Consider the following 24,147-nt stretch of genomic DNA (forward strand, 5'->3'; position numbering starts at 1 on the left):
CAAATTTTCTTCATATATTACATCAACTAATGTTGAAATGTCACATCCAGCTTCAAGAATATGTCTGCAGGAGACCTGCTTTTGAACATTGCTTTTTTCCACTAGATGTTTAAACCACTGCCAAAAAATGTAGATATCTCAAAGGCCAATATTTATTTAGTCTTTTAACAGGTTTTCACCAAACTTAGTTTTTTTTACAAAAGTTGCACAAATAATGCCACCCCACAAAAAAAAACCAAATAACCAATGCCTACCATGGATTTTACCAGGGTCACTTGGCTCCAGAACTCAGCTATGGTCCACCCATGGGTAAAATCAACGAAATCCAAATCTGAGAATCCCAAAGGTGAGATGTGTGGCTACCCTTAATATCAAGGCAATATTTTATGGATTGTGACCTCAAGGACTGAAGTCAATAGGAATCAAGTAACTGTTTCTCCAAAGGCTGGAGTCATATCTAACCCAATGATTAGTGGCAGCCAACCATCTCAGCTCCAGTACATAGCTGGAGGAATCAGTCACAGCAGGGCCCTGGGCCTAGCCATCTTTAACTGCTCCATAAATGTCCTTCTCTCGATCATCAAGTTAGAAGGCAGAATATTCACGGATTAACACAGCATTCAGTTCCATTCACAACTTTTCAGACTATGAGGCAAACTATGTCTCTAAGCAGGAAAAATTACACAACATTCAGGCTTGGACTGATAAAGGACAACTAAGAACTGGGCCATAAAATTGCAATGCAATGACTATTGTCGCCAAACAAGTCCAACCACACAAGAAGGCAGAGGCTGAATATTCCTGGGGCAAATAACTCCGCTCAAATCTCCAACACCTTTCCCCCCATCTACAAGACATCAGTCAGGAGTGTGATGGAATACGTCCCACTTGCTTATTGCAGTTTCAATAATATTTAAGAAGTTCAACACCATCCAGGACATAGCAGCCTGCTTGATTAGCATTCCATCACAAGCCAAAACAATGTGCCTCAACCACAGAAGCACAGTTGCTGCAACATATACCATCTACAAAGTGTCCTGCGCCATCAACTACTCTGAAATAGAACCTTCCAAACCCACAACCTCCACCATTTGGATAGACAGGCGAGTGCTTGCCTGAATCACCACCACTTCCAAATTCCCTTCCAAGTCACAGAACATATTGACTTGGAAATGTACCGTCATTCCTTCTTTACAATTGGGCTCAAATCCTGAAACTCCCTTCCCAAAAAGGGCCTATAACACAGACTGCAGTGGTCCAAGAAGGGACCTCAGCATCGCCTCAAGGTCAATCATGGATGAACAATTAATACTGGCTGTGCCAGCAATGCTCACAGCCCACCAACAAATCAAGAAAGCTAAAATACCCAGTTTCACATTTGCTGATGAAACAATGCTCACATTTCCCTTCAAAATGTTTTGAAACCAATTATGACACTGAACTGTAATAAATAAAATGTAAATTACTAACCCTATTTTTAGGCAATGCAAATTTTCCTGGCCTAGGGAATAATGATTGGAAGCTTTGTGTTTGTTCTGTTTATCAAGTAGCTATTCAGCCTCTAGTGGGCCAAGTGCTTATGCAAGCACGTCTTTTAACAGAGTCTGCAGCTGCAGTCAGGGCTTCCAGGTAGGCTGCAGGTTTTATACACAGCTGCCCACAGCTACGTTAACTACTGCAGTCCCATCTGCAACCAAGGTCATAATTTCCAGCATCAGGCTTAGTTTAAACAAAGACAATTCTTGCTGGATATCTCGTAAAAATTCAACGAATGCAGAGCAAAATGTGTCTTCATTTCCTTCAGCTTCTGTTACATGCCATGCATCGACTAGTCCATTCAGCATACATTCATCCAAGTACACCTGCATTCTTGTGTTAAGTGAAGCGCTGACAAATAAAAATCTTACAACCCTTTGCAAAACAAAGAAATCCTGCAAGTCAGTATCACTTTCTCTTTCACTCTTGCCTTTTTCACTAACAACTAAGCTTCCCTGGGCACCTCATGGTTTTTTTTAAACTTCATAGTCATTTACAACTTTGTTGTTTTAAAGAATAAAGCACATTTAATGCTACAGAACACCCTGAAAGCAATAGATTATCAGAGCTATTAATGATTTTTTAACCAAACCCCACCAACCTTTATTCTTCAAAGCATTTTATTCTCAAAGGATAAATTTCAGTGCAAAGAGGGATCAACAAACGAGTTGCTTGAAAGCCTTTCTGATGTAAGCCTGAAGTTAGGAAAGGCTTAATGAAGGCTTTAAAATCCACTAGGGCTTCACAATGAACATCTGACTTGGTGATTTATGCATATTAATAACCTCAGCCTACTGAGGCAATCTGAGTTGTACATGTCCTCAGAATCTTAATGTCTTCAGCTCCACTGGGATTATTACAAATGTAAATTTCTAAGATTCTGAGCTATTAATCTCTGTCTGTCCTCCTGTTCAGCAACATAATGACTAATTAAACATCAAAAGACCTGTACAGGCGATCTTCTTTGACAGCTTCTGTCCTAGATTCACTCCCAAGAGGGGACTCAAATGGCTGGGACAAGGGGCAAGATTGTACAAATAAGCCACATATCATCATTACTAAATCTAGCAACTAGACATTTGCTATCAATTTAAACATTTCAAATTATTTCATTACCACTTTTCATTGTCATGTTCAAGGCATAAAATTCACAGAAACATTTAATCAAAAAGACAACATTATAGCACACATCCTGGCAGAAAACTATACTCACAGATGAAGGCAAACCAGGAGGCACCTTTCTTACTTTCTTTGTCTGAGAGGGATCTGCACAGGATGAAATGTAAATTGTGATTGTGTAGTACTTTTTAAACAAAAAGAAAATAACTTATTTCCATTAATAATATTAACACTTTGGACATTGTCACATGCAAGAGCCTTGTACAGCCTTTTAACATGGAAAATCATTCCAAGACATTTTTTAGAGACATGAGAATGGATACTTAGCTAAAATAGCAAAGTTTTATTGGTTGACTACAATGCATGACAGATTTCAATATATTGGAGGGTCTTAAAGGGGAGTGTATAAAAACGTCAGGAGGGAATTTTTAGCAGAGGAAAAGGGTGGATTCCACAAGAACCAAGCAGAATGAAAAGAGTATTTGGATGGCAGAACTTGTTCAAAGATAGTAAAGAGTTAAACAATGGGGAAGAATTTTAAATTTGGGGCATGGAAGGCCTGGAGCTCGTGTGATTAAGCAACCATCTACAGCCTCGCCTAAAACTCACAGGAGATTGGCCAATGCAGCCTTGTAGAACATAGTCATTTATCCCCCTCACCCATCACATTTCCTGAAATGAAAAAAAATGTTGAAGGATACAGAACTGGCTCTTAGACATTTAGAAGGAAGAAGAAAATAAGTAATAACGGAGATGGAAGTGGGTGCAAGCAGGAGCCTGCAAAAAAACTGACACCAAAGTTTTGGCACCAACAGTGCAGGAGAATTGACACCAACCAAGGAATGCTGGCTAGCAGAAAAGGCAGCTACCCCACAGTTGGATGATGTTTCAGGCGCAGCTGATAATGCTGAGCAGGAGGAGGCTGTTTTAGCATCAAAGAGGTCAGAGATAGGGGTCCTTACTGACCTGAAAGAGAGTAGAGGTGAAGAACCACTAGGTGTTCAATTGAAAACTCAATTATTGAGTCATGAGGACGGACTGGGAGTCAGAATGGAACAAGCAACAAATCTGGAAGGGAAAACAGGCAACCAAAAGGACTGTTTTAAATCAGGCTAAGAGAATGAACCTTCAGCAAGTGCTAAGTGTTGACACAAAAAAGTTCATTGCAAAATAAAGAGGGCAGGGACAAGCAACAAGGGGAAAATGGGCAAGATGGATGGAGTGGAGATGATTATCCTCACATACACCTCAAGAATTCACTGGCTATGTTTTTGAGTGATGAACTTAACGATATCAGATAATGCAAATGGGCTTGGATCGAAACAGCAGGGGTGGGAACAGGACGCAGAAGGAGAAGTTGAAATGCAGTTACTCCAACAGTTTAAGGAGGGCGGGCGAGCGCGCGAGAGAGGGGGGGGGGGGGCGGGCGGGCGCGCGAGGGGGGGCGGGCGCGCGAGGGGGGGCGGGCGCGCGAGGGGGGGGCGGGCGCGCGAGGGGGGGGCGGGCGCGCGAGGGGGGGGCGGGCGCGCGAGGGGGGGCGGGCGCGAGAGGGAGGGCGGGCGCGAGAGGGAGGGCGAGCGCGAGAGAGGGGGCGGGCGCGAGAGGGAGGGCGGGCGCGAGAGGGAGGGCGAGCGCGAGAGAGAGAAAGAGAAAGAGAAAGAAAGGAAAGAGAAAGAGAAAAAAGAGAAAGAGAGAAAAAAATGAGGGGGAGAAAAAGAGAGCGTGAGTGGTATTGACTGTTCTGTGATGCAACTCCAAATATCCCAAATCCTTTAACACTCTTGGTTAGAAGCAAGCTATCATTCTCATCTGGATTCTAATTGATCTCGCACCATTGTCTGGTGATGGGAAAGGGCTTCAAACTTCTACCACCCAATGTGTGAAGAAGTATTTCCTAATTTTCCCCAGCATTCCATTGACCTTTTTTGATTTCCTATACCCATTTCTGATGCTGCTTCACAGCTCCAGGGTCCTGGGTTTGAATCTCAGTTCGGGTCACTGTCAATGTGGAGTTTGCACATTCTCTCAGTCTGTTTGGCGCTCCAGTTTCCTCCCACAGTCCAAAGATGTGCGGGCTAGGTTGACTGACCATTCTAAATTGCCCTTAGTGTGCTGGGATGCAGAGATTAGAGGGATTAGTGAGTAAATATGTTGGCATATGGGGATAGGGCCCGGGTGGGATTGTGGTTGGTGCAGACTCTATGGGCCGAATGGCCTCTTTCTGCACTGTAGGATTCGATTTCTATGAGTTGTATACTGCCAATTAGAGTCCCCATAATCCTTACTCTACCTCCTGCCACTCAACCAAATTTCTAACCAGGCCAATAATTCATCATCAATTTCATGAATTTCAACTTTAGCAAAGTCTCTTATGAGGGACTTCATCAAATGCCTGCTGGAAGTCCAGACAGTTAACATGCACAGACATTTCTTGGTCAACCACGTCAGTCACTTTTTCAAATAAAAAGCTCAGTTTCATCAAGCATCATGAACTTTTTCCATGCTGGCTCCCACTGATCAATTTCAGAGCTTCAGCCACCCTATACTTAATGATACTGTAGTAATTTCTCAAAATCATTAGGTTCGTCTAGCTAGTCTAATTCCCTGGTTTCCCATTCTCACTTCCTTTAAATCATGGAGTGAAATGTGCAATTGTACAATGTAAAGAAATTTTGGAAGATGAAATTTAGGGCTTCTGCAATGTTTTCATCCACTTCCTTTAAATTCCCTGGAAATCATCTGGTTCTGGGAAATTTTCCCACTCTCTAGGATCTGTGTTATCTTTTGCTCTGCTTTTTCTTTTAGTTAACCCCTTATTGCTTCAGTTGTCCATGGTTTTTTCTGCCACATGGAGTTTTTGCCCTTTAGAGGAAAACTGGTTCTGTATCATGTAAAGTTAATTCTTGAACATCTCCCACAGATCTTGTGTGTCATTTTACTGGTCAACAGATTTGCCAACTTTACTGTGGGCAGCCTCAGATTCACTGCACCAAAGTCATTTTGAACCTTAACAGCTATTTCACATTTCTTTCTTTTAAACACAACAGATATCAATCATATCATGATTATCATTAGATAAATGCTTACAGTTAGATTGTTAAGGAAATTGGACTCATTACGTTACTAAATATAATATAGTCTGGCCAGTTGTTGACTCAAGGGCATCCTTTGCCCTTTTAGAGCACAGATTGAGCTTTTTTTTCCCCTCAGAGGGTTGAAATGACATCCTACCTCAGAGGAAAATGGATGGGCAGTCAGTCAATATTGTTGAGTTAGAGGTGGATTGATTCCTTTGCCTAACAAGAATCTACGGCTATCAGGGATTGACAGGCATGTGGAATTCAAAACACAAATAGATCAGCCATGATCTTATCGAATGGCAGAGCAGGCTTGAAGGCCCAAATGGCCAACTTCTACACCTGTTTCTAATGTTGCAGGAAACTACTCCAGACACAAAATAAATTGACTAATTCTTGACGTGCTTGAATCTATTCACAATTTACATGAATGCCAAAACCTGCACGAAAACATGCACTTTACGACATGCTTGCCCATTCTCTCTATTTATACAATCTACAACCTTAGACGCTGCTACCAGAGGCCTATACACAACTCACCGTGACAATAATAAACGTTCACGACTTCTTGGCATGACACCAAGTCTCCAATGCCTGTTTACACAGCCCACGAGGCTGTGTTGTCAGCCCCCTACTTCACTCCTTATACACCCCTGACTTTGTGGCCAAATTCCCCTCCAATTCAATTTTAAAGTTTGCTGACGACACCACCATAGTGGGTCAGATCTGAAACAATGATGAGACAGAGTATAGGAATGAGACAGAGAATCTGTTGAACTGGTGCAGCAACAATAATCTCTCCCTCAATGTCGACAAAACTAAGGAGATTCTCATTGACTTCAGGAAATGCAAAGAACATGCCCTGTCTATATCAACGGGAATGAAATAGAAAGCGTCAGGTTTTTAGGTGTCCAGATCACCAACACTGTACCCTGGTTCCCCCATGCCAACACTATTTTTAAGAAACCCCAGCAAAGCCATTACTTTCTCAATAGACTAAGGAAATTCGGCATGTCACCAGCTTTTACAGATGCACCATAGAAAGCATTCTTTCTGGTTGTATCACAGCTTGGTATCGTTCCTGCTCTGACCAAGACTGCAAGGAGCAACAAAAGGTCATGAATGTAGCCCAATCTATTGCGCATACCAGTCTCCCATCCATTAAATCTGTCTACTCTTCCTGCTGCCTCGGCAAAGCAGCCAGCATAATTAAGGACCCCGTGAACCCCGGACATTCTCTCTTCCACCTTCTTCCGTCGGGAAAAAAAATACAGAAGTCTGAGGTCATGTACCAACCAACTCGAGAACAGCTTCTTCACTGCTGCCGTCAGACTTTTGAATGGACTTACCTCACACTAAGTTGATCTTTCGCTACACCCTTGCTATGACAGTAGCACTATATGTTACACTGTCTCAAAGCATTCTGTTCGTACAGAAGGAAATGTCTGTATTGCGTGCAAGAAACAGTACTTTTAAATCTGATAATACATGTGACAATAATAAAGCAAATAAAATCTCAGTATACATCTTTTCTTATCACTGAAATTATTTCATTCATAACCACAAAGGCAATTCCTCCCCACAACCATTTTCCCTATCTTTTCTGCAGACCTTATAATCTTGTATATTAAATTCTCAGTTGTGACCATCTTGCAACTATGTTTCAGTAACAGCTATCATGTCATATCATTTCAGTTGAATCTGTAGCTGTAATTCTTCATCTAGTTTGTTCTTAATAAGCCAATAATCCAATGTTTCACTTACATTTCAGATTTCTCTTTGCTGGTTTAATTTAAACTTTTTGTTGATCCCTACCTATATTGCTCAAAATACAATTTCTGACTGTCAATCTGTTCTCTTCCTGTTGATTTGTTTATAAACCATTATTCATGCTACCTTTTCCACCAGAGTCTTCTCACCTACCCATTTACTTGTTTAAGAACTTACAACTATCCTATTTAACCTTTCCATTCTGAACCCGGTCTAGGTGGAGCCAATGATTCAGTTCACTGTCCCAGTACTGGTGCCAGTGTTCAATGAAGCTCCACTCCCTTCCTTCAGCTACCTGCTTACTAACCTAACTGGTTAATGCCGGCATCAGCTTGCTTCTGTCAAGCAATAAACCCAGAGATTATAACCCTTCGGGTCCTATTCTTCAAGTTAGAGTCTCTGACTTCCCAGAAGCAACATCGAGGGAGAAACAAATGATTTAAAATGAAGTGTGGATACTATGAAGAATGACCCAGGGACTAGATTAGGGAAGTAACCAGTTACATCATTCTATACATCCCTCAACTTGAAGACAATACCCAGCTCTTTCTGGTTTAGTTTCATTTTAAGATCCTAAATGGGTTCTCAAACTATAAATGTAAACACAAACCAAGTGCTGATGTGTCGTGAAGCTGTCTTCTACGTGGATTTGTAGCGGTAAAAGGATAGTACACTGTTCCAGGTTTCCCTGAAGATGGTAGAGGTCCAGGACTGCCTATTTCCACGTCTGATCGTAGAATGCTAGACTGCAAAACAATGGAAAAAAATCAGTTAATTCTGCACCGAGTTATCCACCGAAGCGACAGATCTCAATTTTCAACCATGACTGATCTGAAGGATTTCTCGTAAATAAACTGAAAAAATTTCCTCATTTTAGACAAATAAATAATGGGCGGGATTTACTATGCAATCTGCCTCATGTTCCGTGGTGGTGAGAGATAGCCCAGCACTGGCCAGCATCAGGATCTTCTGGTTCCACTGCTGTCAATGGGGTTTCCTGGTGAATGAATCCCTTGCCACAAGGACACCTCGAGCAAGGTTGAGCTATTAGCAGGACTGGAAGATCTGGCTGAAGTGAGAAGCCAGGAAGTTGCAGCCGTTAACTTTACCTTCAAGTATATGGCACTGTGACACAGCAGTGCTAACCACTGTGCTGCTCCATGATAAAAGCAATTTTTAATTAATTAGATAAAAACTGAATTATGTCAATATCTAGTATATAAGAATCCTAATGGTAAAGTAAAATGAAAATGCAAAAGCATTTCTAAATTTAGCAGACAATTCTCATACAGCTGTATTCTTGCTTAATCTAAAGATTAAAGTGCTGCAACATTAACCAAAGGTCAAAAATTGAGGCAAGGGTTGAACAATGATTTCATTAAATTTAAAAACATGAATTAGTCATGTTAAATGGCTTGGAGTTCTTTTTAAAACTAAGATCGCACACAGATAGAATTATAATCAAACTAAGCACAACTCACTGATCCTTTGTTTTAAACAGGATATAATCCGATAATGGGCACATAATGGGTAGCAACATGATGGAAATCCTGACAGTTGGATATCCTGTTTACGTACAGAATAAATTCCCAACTTTTTAAGTAATAGGCATGAGATTTTAACCTATCAAAATGTTATCAGAAGCTTAACAAGATGTTTGGACTCATAACACCAACTTTCATTTAAAAAGTGGAGGAAATGCAGTGTTCCTATTTAGCAGCAGATGCTCATTTCTTGTCATTACAAAAAGTCAGCCAAGTCAATTTTATTTTTATTGCCAATTTGATTATTCACTTGTATACTCAGTTTAAGATGAATATAAACTGGACACAACACAAAAATACATTTTAGTTGAACACAGTGATGGTCTTTGACCCAGAAGCAGTAACAGGAACAAAATGTCATTACTTTAAAATGTTTGGGGAATCCACAATTGTTTTAAAAATGTTTGAAAAGAACTTTTAAAAGATTGTATTTGCAAAGGGATCCATTATAATTTTTAGGTACCAAGAAATACTGATCCTTGTGACATGGCAGTCTTTGAGCTGGAAGCAATGCCAGCCGGAAAGCAGTAAAAATATCAAGGCACACAGCAGACAGAAACAGAGGAGGGAGAAGGCAATCAACAAGTCATTTGATTTGCTTTATTATTGTCACATGTATTAACATAGAGTGAAAAATGTTGTTTCTTTTGTGCTATACAGACAAAACATACCATTCACAGAGAAGGAAATGAGAGAGTGCAGAATGCACCATTACAGTCAGAGCTAGGGTGTTGCCTTGTCAACCAATGCTGAGACCTTCATGGCTCAAAGTTGTTCTCTAAAGCCATCTGCAGACTCCCCAACTAAAGCTATGCTGCAGACAATGAGACATCACTGTTCAATAGCATAAGGGTAGCAAAGGCACATGGACAGAAGGCACAGAGGGAATGCACAATGATGATTATTAGTTCATTTGTGTACAATGTGGCATGACTTCGTTGATCATTTGATTTGGGATGTCTATTTTGTGATGGCTTTTACTTTTCCGTTGTCACCAAGTGGACGCTATGATGTCAGTGACAGAGGAAAGGTAAGGAGTGCAGGACTGTTGATGAATGGGGAATTGAGAATATGGCTGCTGGTACTGCACTCAACTTCTTGCTTCAGCAGTTCTTCATAAACAACTGGGCAATTAGAGATTGTCTAGGCTGCTGCCTCCCTTCCTCGAGACTGCTGGTTCCCTTCCTTTAGATTGCCTCTTCATAACTGTGTAACAACTGTTCTGTTAGCAGGGCAGCATGCAGTTTTTGATCACAAAGTTATTGTTAAAAACGTTCATTAAAAATATATAAATGCAGTTTTATGGTCAAAAGTAACCAACCATAGTGTTAAAATTATTATAGTTGAGGAGCAAAGCAGACTTTAGTCCAGGTTCTGTTTTTGAAAAAATTCTACTTCTTAACTCCAATCTGGAGAAATCTAACCAGATTTTAAAAAAACAATGAGTAATCAAATGACAAAAATTAGGTTGACTGGGATCCTCTCCAGTGTTTAGCCTTGAACAAGATTCTATTAAATCCATTGTACTAAACTGCACTGCTTCAAGTCTCAGCTAATGTGCTGAGTATTGATTTATTCGTTGAAAAAAGCCCAAAGCAACAAAAGAATGTAAAGAAAGAAACTAACAAATATCTGATTTCACAGCACCAACACTGATAGAAAAAAATTTGTAACTGAGCAACAAAAACATCTGTAAAAATCACAATGCTTCAAAGCAATCTCTTGAAATTTTAATTATCATCTTTGACGCTAAAATGTCTTGCAGACTTGAGGAGATAATGACAGTCATCCATCAACTGCATCCTGCCAGAGTAATCAGACTAATCTAGCCCACTGGAGAAAACGACAGCAACCTGGGGTACTGAGTAGTGAAGCACCACAACACAATATGCAGATGCAAAATAGCTAACATTTGAGCTTAGCATTGTTTATGATGTACACCAACACAATGCTAATAAGCAACAAACAAGAAGAATAAAATCTAGTACTCCTGTAAAAAAACGTATTGCACTTGCACAATAAAATCATTCATTTACAAAATTGAGTTCACTATTTCACATCCCACCCATGGATGGCTATCTACAGTCCATCCTCCATAAAACTGAGTCACCCAAAACTCTGCTGTTCATCTCTTAACACACATCAAATCCTATCATAGCTCTACTTGCCAAACAACAACTTGACTTTAAAATTCTCATCTATGTTTGCAAATTCCCTCTATAATCTCACTTCTCCCGATTGCTACAAACTTCTAGAGACCCACACCATCTTGAGATAGCTGCAGTTCTCTAATTCTGAGTTAATTTTAATTCTAATTCTCTTCTACATTGCTGATTTCAACCGCTCTATCACTGGTGGCCATGCCTTTTATTGCTTAGGCCTCTCACTCTGGAAAACCCCTATCTAATTATCGCTTCTCGGCCTTTCAGCTAAGGTCAAGTGTAGTATCGACATGTTGTACTTGGTTGAAGTTATTAGGTTACATTTCAGCGTCATTTGAAGCAATTTTTTAAAAGTGACATCTTGGCCTTTTAGCTAAGATGCAAATGAGATCAAGCCTTTGAGGAGGAGCTTTGCCTACTCCAATCAGCTTGGATCATGTAGATCAAGGCCAATACAGGAGATGAGAGCCCTGTCTTGTCAGCTTGGATCGGGAATGTCTCAACTTGAGACTCTGAATTGGACTTGATTGGATTGAATTGGAATAAAAACAAAAAAATACTTTTCTCCTTTAAGATCCTTCCTAAATCCAAACTTTGGGTCATCTAACCTGATATCTCCTTCGGGCGACACAGTGGTTAGCACTGTTGCTACACAGTGCCAGGGACCCGGGTTCGATTCCCAGCTTGGGTCACTCTCTGTGCAGAGTCTGCATGTGCTCCCTATGTCTGCGCTGGTTTCCTCCCACAGACCAAAATACATGCTGTTTAGATGCACTGGCCGTGCTAAATTCTGTGTGTGCCCAAACAGGTGCCGGACTGTGGCGACTAGGCAATTTTCACAATAACTTTATTGCAATATTGATAATAAGCCTACTTGCGACTGATAAATAAACTTGAAATTTGTGGGGCTTGGTCTCAAGCTTGGTTTTTCATGCTTCTGTGAAATACCTGTAATACATTTAGTGGCAAAGATAATAATTAAAATTGCCTAGACGCATTATTATTTTTACAAATGTTTTTGCCACTTGGTTGAACATTGCTAATCACCAGTAATTCGTCGAATCAGATATTTATCAATTTCTTTCTTTGAATTCTTTCATTACTTTTTGAGGCTTTCCCCCCCCCACCACAAAGAACTCAATATCTAGCAGATAAACTGACTTGTTGCATCTAATCATATCTTCATTATAAGTTGAGCAATTGCCTTGCAACGATTTGGTTCTGCATCAATGCTGAACTTGAAGTTTGTATCTTGTGCGAAGATTAAGCAGTTTTGATTTCAAAACTGCAGCACAATCAATTAGATCTCAATATCAGATTGAGACCACATTTACACCATAAATTCAAAACCATCACACTGTTATAACTGTAGTGGAAACACACCCATTGGGTTAGACAACACAGCAAATTTCTGCGTTGACTCCAGAACCTTGGCAGGCATCAGCACATAGTGCAAACATGATTGAAAAATAATCAAATATTTCTCTTTTGCAAAAAAACTCCATCACTGAAGAAAAGTGGACACAATCAGAAACTGAGATACAAGTTACCATTTCACTGAATTTACTATTCACTTGTTACCTAAAGTGTAGCGTTGACATGCTGTGCTTGGTTGAAGTCATTAGGTTACATTTCAGCTTCATTTGAAGCAATTTTTAGAAGTGGCATCTCGGTCTTTTGGCTAAGATGCAAATGAGATCAAGCCTTAGAGGAGGAGCTATGCCTACTCCAATCAACTTGGGTCATGTAGATCAAGCCCAAAACAGGAGGTGACAGCCCCGTTTTGCCAGCTTGGATCGGCAATGTCTCAACTTGAGACTCTGAAGTGGACTTGATTTGATTGAACTGGAATAAAAACAAAAAAAACTAACAAGCACTTAATAAACACTAGTGTTAACAATGGTGATAAAATCAAAACCACAGCTTCAAATTTGGATGTGCTGCTGTCTCAATGTACCAGACACTGGAGTAGATTAACTAATCTGCCAGACAGGTTAAGTAATGTGTCATAATGCACCATTTAGCAACTTATGTGCATATTTGCAACATATAACTGTTCCAGAAAACATTGATCTCATGACCTGACACTGAAGTAATAAACAGTGTTACCGACTTGTTTATTGCTCCATTTGAGCCAATCATTTCCTTGGACCCAAGCACAAGATTTATAGTCTTGCGAAAAGTTATAATTTAATATTTTTCTTTTAAGTCACATTATTAACTACAGTTTATATGCATTAATAGATAAACCATACTTTGGTGAAATAACAGTAAAAGGGAGCCCTGATCAGCGTGCAAGTTTCTTCATTCTGTCTCAAAAGTTGATGCCAGTAATGTTAATGTGATTGGTATATCAATGAAAAATACGATACCTTCAAAGGTACACGACAATATATATATGATTACTACCTGCAGGTCAGGTTTCTTAGGCATAATTGATATGATTTGTTGTTTACCATCACTTTGGAATCTGTGGCATTAGAACGCTTAGAACTAAACACAATATAATTTTCACTTGTCAGTGCAAGACCGAATTTCTAATTTGCAACTGCAAAGCAAGTCAACAAAAAGGAGCAGCATCCCCGAATGGCAGATGCTTAAGAATCTTAAAGCTGGAAATACTTTCAGTTGAATCGAAATGAAAGAATCAGAATTGTTGCAACAAGCAACTTGGATAAAGGCAATGTGTGGATGTATGTTTATTTCCAGAAGGCATTTGACAAGATGCCATGTCAAAAGGTGACTATGCAAAATAAGAGTTCATGGTGTAAAGGGCAACATATATCAAGGTCTTATCAATTACACTGTTTCAATTTGTTCATCTCAAAGGAAACAGGTGATGGGTATTTGAACATTTACAATTACTGGATAGTTATCTGGGTGCTGGAAGAGGTGTTCTTTTTTAAATCCAAGGAATGTGGGCGTCACTGGCTGGGCCAGCATTTATTGCCCATCCCTAATTGAACTGAGTGACTTCCTAAGCCATTTCAGAGCACATTTAAGAATCAACCACATTGCTGTGGGTCCAGAGATACATGTTGGGCCAGACCAAGTAAGGATGGCAGATTTACCTCCCTAAAGAACATATGAACATAAGAAATAGGAGCAGGAGTAGGCCATCTAGCCCCTCGAGCCTGCCCCGCCATTCAATAAGATCATGGCTGATCTGTCGTGGCTCAGTTCCACATTCCCGCCCTCTCCCCATAACCCTTCATCCCCTCTCTTATCAAAAACCCATCAACCCGCGTCTTAAAAATATTTAGCGAGGCAGCCTCCACCACTTCAAGAGGCAGAGAATTCCAGAGATTCACCACCCTTTGAGTGAAGAAGTTCCTCCTCAACTCCGTTCTAAACCGCCCCCCCTTTATTTTGAGGCTGTGCCCCCTAGTCCTACTGTCCTTTCTGAGCGGGAAGAGTCTCTCCACCTCTATCCTATCCATCCCATTCATCATCTTATACGTCTCAATGAGATCTCCCCTCATTCTTCTAAACTCTAACGAGTACAAGCCTAGTTTATTCAGCCTCTCCTCATAGCTCAACCCCCTCAACTCCAGTATCAGCCTAGTAAACCTCCTCTGCACTCCCCCCAAGGCCAACATATCCTTGCGTAAGTGCGGCGCCCAAAACTGCACACAGTACTCCAGCTGCGGCCTCACCAATGCCCTATGCAGCTGCAGCAAGACCTCCCTACTTTTATATTCAATCCCCCTCGCTATGAAGGCCAGCATCCCATTAGCCTTCCTGACCACCTGCTGCACCTACAGGCTGGGTTTTTGCGACTCATGCACAAGGACCCCGAGGTCCCTCTGCACCGTCGCCGGCTGCAGTTTTTCGCCACGTAAGTAATAGTCCTTCCTACCATTCTTCCTACCAAAGTGGACCACCTCACACTTGCCAACATTAAATTCCATTTGCCAGTTCCTGGCCCATTCGCCCAGCCTATCTAGATCTTTCTGCAGACTCTCCACACCCTCCGCACAATTTGCCGTTCCCCCAATCTTGGTGTCATCAGCAAATTTCGACACCATACACTCGGTTCCCTCCTCCAAATCATCTATATAAATGGTAAATAGCTGAGGCCCCAGCACCAACCCCTGGGGCACTCCACTAGTCACCAACCACCAATCCGAATAGCACCCATTGACCCCCACTCTCTGCCTCCTATTTGACAACCAATCCTCTATGCACGCTAACCACCCTACCCCCAACTCCATGCCCCCTTACCTTCTGCAATAACCTCTTGTGAGGTACCTTGTCAAACGCCTTCTGAAAATCAAGAAAGACCACATCCACCGGCTCTCCTCTATCCACTGCCCTAGACACATCCTCATAGAACTCCAATAAATTTGTCAGACACGACTTCCCCCTTAACGAAACCATGCTGCATGTGCTCTATCAAGCAATTCCCCTCAAGATGCCTCATTATTTCCTCCTTGATGACGGATTCTAACATTTTACCTACAACAGACATTAAACTAACCGGCCTATAATTCCCTGCCTTTTGCCTGCCACCCTTCTTAAACAACGGCATAACATTAGTCGTTTTCCAATCTTCCGGCACTTCCCCGGAATCCAGCGACATTTGGAAAATAACCACCAAGGCATCCACTATCGCCTCTGCCATTTCTTTCAGAACCCTCGGATGCATTCCATCCGGTCCTGGGGACTTGTCCACAATCAGTCCCTCCAGTCTGAGGAGCACCGCCTCTCTAGTAACAATAATGTCATTGAGACCCTCCAGTCCTACCACCTTTCCATCGCTAACACCCGGCAAATTATTCACGTCCTCCTCCGAGAAGACCGAAACAAAAAAGTTATTCAAGACCTCAGCCATTTCCCCATCCCCTACCACTAAGTCCCCCCTCTCATCCTCTAAGGGTCCAACATTCACCCTAGCCAGCCTCTTCCTTTTTATATATTTATAAAAACTCTTGCTATCCTTTTTTGTATCAAGCGCTAGCCCAGCTTCATAGTTTCTCCTACCCTTCTTTATCAACCTCTTTGTCAATCTTTGTTGACATTTAAACCTCTCCCAATCCTCTTCTCGCCCACTACTCTTAGCTACTCTAAACGCCTCCGCTTTTAGTTTAATTTAGTGAACCAGATGGGTTTTTATGATAATCAACAATGGTTCCATGGTCATCGTTAGACTTTGAATTCCAGACTGAATAAACTGGGATTGTTCTTCCTGGAAAGACGGAGGCTGAGGGGCAACCTGAGTTTGTAAGGTTATGAGAGGTTTAGATCGGGTGAACAATTGGGAAGCTTTTTCCCAGGGCAGAAATGACAATTACAAGCGGCCAAAAATTCAAGACAAGGGAGGGGGAAAGATTCAGTGGAGATGTGTGGGGGAAGTTTTTTTAAAACACTCAAGGTGGTCAGGCCTGCAAATGCACTACCAAGTAAAGTGGTTGAGACAGTTATATTCTGACGCAGCAGGGTTTTATCAATTCCAGGTGTGAAATAATAATAAAGGTTGTCCTGTGGCCTGGGAAGTGAATAGGTTAAGTGAGTGGTCAAAAATTTGCCACATGGATTAAAATATGGGAAAAAGTAAACTTTCCCACTTAGGCAGGAAGAACAGAGAAACAAACTATTGTTGAAATGGAGAGTGATTGCAGAATTCAAGGTACAGAGGTACCCAAGTGTCCTAGTACATAAATCAGCAAAAGTTAGGATGTAAATACAAGTGACTAGGAACAGGAATGGAATGTTGTTGTCAAGGGATTGGGAAAATACTTAAAAGATCCTGAGCGGACTTGACAGGACGGATGTCAAAGGCATGTATGCCCTGGTGGGACAGACTATAACTGGGGATACAGCTTAAAATAAGGGTTACCCCTTTAAGATGAAGAAATTCTCTTCTGAGAGTTATGAAACTTCGGAGCTCTCTCTTTCCCACAAAGCTGTAGAGTCAGGGTCAATGAATATATTTAAGGCAAAGTAGACAGAATTTTGACTAAAGGGAGTCAAAAATCAGGCAGAATGTGGAGTTGAGGCCACAATCAGATCAACCATGATCTTACAGAACAACAGAACAGGCTTGAGGGACCAAATTGTCTACTGAAGTCTCTAATTTGCATGTTTGAATGTAATGATACTTGCAGTAAGACTAATGAAGTAGCTCAACTTTTGACAAGGTGTCAAGAAATTAGTTCAATTTCAAAATATTACATTTTCAGTTATTGAAAATATTTTGAATAATCATTAACCATAGAACCCTACAGCACAGAAAGAGGCCCTTCGGCCCATCAAGTCTGCACTGAACACAATCCCACCCAGGCCCTACCCCCATATCCCTACATATTATACCCACTAATCCCTCTAACCTATGCATCCCAAGACACTAAGGGGCAATTTCTTAGCCAATCAACCTAACCCTCATGTCTTTGGACTGTGGGGAGAAACCAGAGTACCCAGAGGAAACCCATGCAGCCACGAGGAGAATGTGTAAACTCCACACAGTCAGTGACCCAGGCTGGGAATCAAACCCAGGAACCTGGAGCTGTGAAGCAGCAGTGCTAACCACTGTGCTACCGAGCCGCCCAGTTAAACTTTCTGCCAGTTGATAAATATCAACAGCAGTACTCCAGCAGAATGGTATGAACTCTATCCCCCACTATAAAATTCCATGTTTTCTTTGGCTAATTTAAGCCACATTTGGTGATAATTTGAGGACTGCTGTACAAACGTTCTTCACAATTCTGTATTGGAACAAACTATTGCCATAGAAGTTGTCCAGACAGAGGAATTTCTTCTCTGATCATGCAATAACAAAGTAGAGATTGGCACTTTTTCCAGTGAATGAAGGGTATAAACCCACAAAAACTATAGGGAATCTCTCAGAGGATACAAGGATGGTTGGGTTCAGAAATGGATTCATTTACGAGTACTCTTCTGAGGGTTAAAACATATTGCTTTTGCAAATTATTACGCTGCTACATCTGCAGTCATAATGTTCAGGTCTGGACCTTATAAAGTATTTCAGCATGAACGCAAACAAAACTATGTGGCGAACAGAAGAATTAGTTAGACAAAACAAGAATCAGGAAAGAGGTTTTGTCATAATAGTTAAACCTATGCAGCTGTCAGTTTAGTACATGACTACGAAGTGCTGTGTTCCATTAACAGGTGCAGTGTACAAATTCACATTTGATTACTGTCGTAAGATATCTGAATATGTATCATCCAAACAATACACAAAGTTTATTATAACCCTGATGTGCAAATTGATGGAAATTGGACAGGCACTTTTCCAAACGAGATTTTGAAATTAATTATTAAAATTTTATAATTTTAAGGGATTAATAAAGTTGATTAAGCAATTTGATAATGACAAAAAAGTGGGGCGAAGAGTAAACTTAGGACGATCGGAGAAAAGGTAAGCCAGGTGGAAGATCTTTACACCAAGTGAGTGATTTGGGAACTAAATTACCAAACACTGCATCTTCAACCCACAAGAAACCTTATGACCTCACAAGCAGACGATGCTTTAATACAAACTTTGAGAAAGAAACAAGTGTGCTTTTGTCTGTAACATCTGCTATGCATTTGGGGGTGGAGTCAATCAACAAGATGGCCCCAAAGGGAGTCTCAGAAAGGGGGAAGATGCTGTAACAAAGGTTTTCCCATAGTGTTGGTTTTGTACAATGATGTAAACAAGGATACAACCATCAGTTCTTGAGAAGGAAATGGGTCTGATGATCATACTTAAACAACAACATAACAATTTTCAAGATTTGGTATTACCACATATAATTACTGTAAATTACTATAAACCCTGTTCAGTTCTAACATGCTTGCAGAACATACTTAAAGCAGACTTAAATCCTAGTAAAACAGAAACATTTCTACATGAAATAGTGCCATTTATATAGTGACTTTGACTTCTCTAAACACGTCACAGATGATGGACTTCTAAACTATAGGTGTTTAGGTGTTCAAATGAAAGATGCAAAACTGGAAACTTCAGAGAGGTTTTCAGTGAAAGGTTTAACTCAAAACATATGGAGGCTAAACCTGCATGTAAATAAAAGCGACAGTAAAATTATTATTTGTTAGCACACTACAGAACTAACCAGATTGTAGTTTGAATTCCTCTTTACATAAAGAGTCTTTCATGAAGCAAGTGTTATTTTAGTCAAGTCATCCACAAAAGTTACAGAAAACCTAGCACAAATATCCTCCTTGATAAGCTACAAAAGCAGCTACTCATCAATGAATAGCAGTACTGGAATTTTTCTTTCCAAATTATGATTTGTACAGAACAGAAATTTCTCCATGCCTGGATACATTAATATATCAATTGGAACCCCCATGGCACAGTGATTAGTAGTACTTCTGCCTCACAGCGCCAGGGACCTGGATTTGATTCCAGCCTCAGGCAACTGTCTGTGTGGAGTTTGCATGTTCTTGTCGTGTCTATGTGGGTTTCCACCCACACTCCAAAGAGATGCAGGTTAGGTCGATCAGCCATGCTAAATTGCCCATTAGTCTCAGGGGGATGAGCTAGGGTAAATATTTAGGGTTATTGGGATAGGGTCAGGGTGGCATTGTCATCGGTGCAGGCTTGATGAGCCAAATAGCCTCCTTCTGCACTATAGGAATTCTCTTATTCTATTCAATACAGTAAATGTAAAATATTCTAAGCAGAAATTATAGGCAATGTAAATTTTAAATCTCAAATAATAAAAATTAGTACAAGTTTTTTATTGGACCAAGGGATCAACCTGCATTGGAACTAGCATTTTTACATAGTCAACTAAAAGCTTGGATGTTACTTTGGATAAATAGCTTTATAACGGTAGCCTGAACAGGATCATTACGATATGTTGTCCATGTGACTTCAATAAAGCCTTTGACAAGGTACCCTATGGAAGGTTAGAACATCGAAAAACTACAGCACAAACAGGCCCTTTGGCCCACAAGTTGCGCCAAACATCTCTACCTACTAGACTTACCTATAACCCTCTATCTAACTAAGTCCCATGTACTCATCCAGAAGTCTTTTAAAAGACCCTATCGAATTTGCCTCCACCAGCACTGCCGGCAGCCGATTCCATGCACCCACCACCCTCTGAGTGAAAAACATACCCTGACATCTCCTCTGTACCTACTCCCCAGCACCCTAAACTTGTGTCCTCTCATAGCAGCCATTTCAGCCTTGGGAAAAAGCCTCTGAGAATCCACTTGATCAATACCTCTCAACATCTTATACATCTCTATCAGGTCACCTCTCATCCTTCGTCTCTCCAAGCAGAAAAGACTGAGCTCTCTAAACCTATCCTCATAAGGCATGCCACCCAATCCAGGCAACATCCTTGTAAATCTCCTCTGCACCCATTCAATGGCTTCCACATCCTTCATGTAATGAGGCAACCAGAACTGAGCACAGTCCTCCAACTGGGGTCTGACCAGGGTCTTATACAGCTGCAGCATTATCTCCCGACTCTTAAACTCAATTCCTCGATTGAAGAAGGCCAGTACACCATATGCCTTCTTAACCAGATCCTCTACCTGTGAAACCAATTTGAGTGTCCTATGAACCCAGACCCCAAGATCCTTCTGATCCTCTACACTGCTAAGAGTCTTACCCTTGATATTATACTCCTTCATCCCATTTGACCTGCCAAAACGAATCACCACTCACTTATCCGCGTTGAAGTCCATCTGCCACTTCTCCGCCCAGTCTTGCATCCTATCTATGTCTCGTTGCAACTTCTGACATCCCTCCAAACTATCCACAACACCTCCAACCTTCGTGTCATTGGCAAACTTACCAACCCATCCCTCCACTTCCTCATCCAGGTCATTCATAAAAATCACAAATGGCAAGGGTCCCAGAACAGATCCCTGGGGCACTCCACAGGTAACCGACCTCCATGCAGAAAAAGACCCATCTACAATCACTCTTGGCCTTCTGTGGGCAAGCCAGTTCTGGATCCACAAAGCAATGTCCCCTTGGATCCCAAGCCCCCTCACTTTCTCAATAAGCCTTGCATGGGGGACCTTATCGAACGCCTTGCTGAAGTCCATATAAACCACATCTACTGCTCTTCCTTCGTCAATGTGTTTAGTCACATCTTCAAAAAACTCAACCAGCTCGTAAGGCACGATCTGCCTTTGATCATACTATACCTCCAAATGTTCATAAATCCTATCTCTCAGGATCTTCTCCATCAACTTGCCGACCACTGAGGTTAGACTCACCGGTTGATAATTTCCTGGGCTATCTCTACTTCTTTTCTTGAACAGAGGAACCACATCCGCAATCCTCCGGAACCTCTCCCGTCTCCATTGATGACGCAAAGATCATTGCCAGAGGCTCTGCAATCTCTTCCCTCGCCTCCCACAGTAACGTGGGATACGTCCCATAAGGTTGTTGCGTAAGGCTTCATCTCACAGTATTAAGGGTGAGGTAGCCAATTGGATACAAAATTGGCTTGATGAGGGCAGTTGTAGAGTGTTGATTTTCAAACTGGAGACCCGTGACCAGCGATGTGCCTCAGGGATCAGTACTAGGTCCACTGTTGTGTCATTTATATTAATGATTTGCATGAGATTTTAGGAGGCATGGTTAGTTAGTTTGCAGACGACGCAAAGATTGGTGGCCTAGTGGACAGTGAAGGTTATCTAGGATTGCAACAGGATCTTGATCAGTTGGGCCAGTCAGCTGATGATTGGCAGATCGAGTTTAATTTACTTAAATTCGAGATGATGCATTTTGGTGGATCCATTCAGGACAGGACTTACTCGGTTAATGGTAAGGCATTGGAGAGAGTTACAGAACACAGATCTAGGGATACAGGTTCATAACTCGTTGAAACTGAAGTCACATGTGGACAGCATGGTGAAGAAAGCATTTGGCATGTTTGGTTTCATTGGTCAGAACATCGAATATAGGAGTTGGGAAGTCTTGAAGTTGTACAAGACATTGTACAGTTCTGGTTACATTATTCAAAGAGTATTATTAAACTAGAAAGTGTGCAGAAAAGAGTTACTAGGATGCAATCGGGAGTTGATGGCTTGAGTTATAAGGAGAGGCTGGATACATTGGGACTTTTCTTCTATGGAGCAGAGGCTTGGGGCAATCTTATCGAGGACTATAAAATCGTGAAGACATAGATGACTTAGATAATCAACATCTTTTCCCTAAGGTAGGGAAGTCTACAACTAGAGGACATAGGTTTAAGGTAAGAGGGAAGAGATATGAAAGGGTATAGAGAGGCAATTTTTTCATGCACAAGGTGATGAGTGTCTGGAACGAGCTGTCAGAGGTACTAGTAGAGGTGGGTACAATTTTGGCTTTTAAAAAGCATTCAGACAGTTACATGAGTAAGACTGGTATAGGAGGGATATGGGCCAAACGCTGGCAATTGGGACTAGCATAATAGTTAAAAACTAGGTGGCATGGACAAGTTGGCCGAAGGGCCTGTTTCCATGCTGCAAACCTCTATGACTTATAATTCTAATGTGCGTATCTACTACAGTATTTAAGCTGATGCAGAATTTTATGGGTCAACTAATTAGTAGCATTTTGCAAGTAACAAAGTAGATAAATTACATAAATGGTGCAAATAAAATTAAACAGAGAACTTTGTTAAAATTGTTTGCATCAGATAACTGCTGCCAATCATCCAACTAAGCATTTCTATTGAATGGACAACCCACATTCAATTAATAATTTTAAACCAAATATAATGAAGGTTGTATGACATGACCAGTCACAGTGGCTGTCAAAACAGAGTACCCCATGAGTTCACAAATACACAGGTCAGAAAACCAACAGAGACTACTGATCACTTTGCAAATTAGGGTGCAATGGAGACCACAAAAATGTAGCCACAACAGCAATGTTCCCTGGAACTTTCTTATACTAAAGTGATTTTCTCAAGTGCACTGCTCTTTTAATTTGTTTCATATACCCTTTGCACACAGCAGCAATATTGCACAACAGTATTACACCTGTATCTAAAACATTCAGATGCCTTGTAACATATTGCAGTATGTCAAAGCAAAGAACGGACTCTTTAAAAAAAAAATTGCTGAAACAGTGAAAATGAAGCACACAATTTCAATACAAGGTTAGCACTTTTATGCCTTGTGATCAGACGAAACAGAACTGACTTGTGGTCTAATTAGGTCAAAGGAGAAGCTCATATTCAGTTGCAAGTTTCTTTGGTTTTGTTTAGTTTGATATAAACCATGCAGTGTATTATTATTAGCAAGAACATACTGACACATGCATATCACGAACAAGTACAAACTTACTTGACATACTGGTATCCCTGGATCTCTGCCATATGGTGGAAGGGCTCCCCTCTCAGAAACTTTCCCTAAAAACAATAGATCCATTTTAGGGATTGATACAATTAGAATACAAGATCATCCTGCAGACACAGTTAAGGGAACAGAAGTTCAGATAGCTTTCAGGTACACACAGGTTCTAAGTTGCATGATACGGGCTTTTAAAAATATTCTTTTCTAATAGTTGTATTTCAGCATAATTAAGTACATTTCAAGGCCAATGCTTCAACATTGCAGCTAATTTACCTGGAATACTTGGTTAAGATGAAAGCATTATGAAGTATGGAACTTTGCAAATCAAAAAATGTAATTGCAATTCCCAGGAGAAAACAATTACATAACTCCTCAATGGATAACTAGAATGAAATTTACTTTTACAAGATAGACAAAATAAATTCTTAAGTGAGCTGCCAATCTTAACTCTATACATCCCAAGTTCTCAACTTGACTCAACTCTGCAACAAAAGATTGAACAGGATATAGTACCACATGGTCTTGAACATGCAACATAGGCTGACACATCAATGCATTCACCAAGGGAATACTGCACAGTTAGAAGTTCAATCATTTCTGATGAGACATATGCTTGCTCCAGTTAAAGCACAAGTTCCTACAACAATATGCGAAGAGCAG

At 40.9% G+C, this 24,147-nt stretch overlaps 1 protein-coding gene across 7 annotated transcripts in view; it reads right to left on the minus strand.

Annotated features, from left to right (window-relative positions):
- Positions 1-24,147, minus strand: part of tcf12 (transcription factor 12) — a 260,025-nt gene that overhangs the window by 87,414 nt on the left and 148,464 nt on the right. For all 7 annotated transcript variants that reach the window (XM_080214465.1, XM_080214469.1, XM_080214470.1 and 4 more), the window contains 3 exons: positions 23,479-23,543; positions 8,113-8,248; positions 2,750-2,802 (listed from right to left, as the gene is read on the minus strand). In XM_080214465.1, the coding sequence (XP_080070591.1) occupies positions 2,750-2,802; positions 8,113-8,248; positions 23,479-23,543 (254 nt within the window). The remainder of the gene's footprint in view (positions 1-2,749; positions 2,803-8,112; positions 8,249-23,478; positions 23,544-24,147) is intronic.

This window comes from Carcharhinus amblyrhynchos, chromosome 28 (assembly GCF_965287045.1).
Source record: "Carcharhinus amblyrhynchos chromosome 28, sCarAmb.v2.hapA, whole genome shotgun sequence".
NCBI lineage: Eukaryota > Metazoa > Chordata > Chondrichthyes > Carcharhiniformes > Carcharhinidae > Carcharhinus > Carcharhinus amblyrhynchos.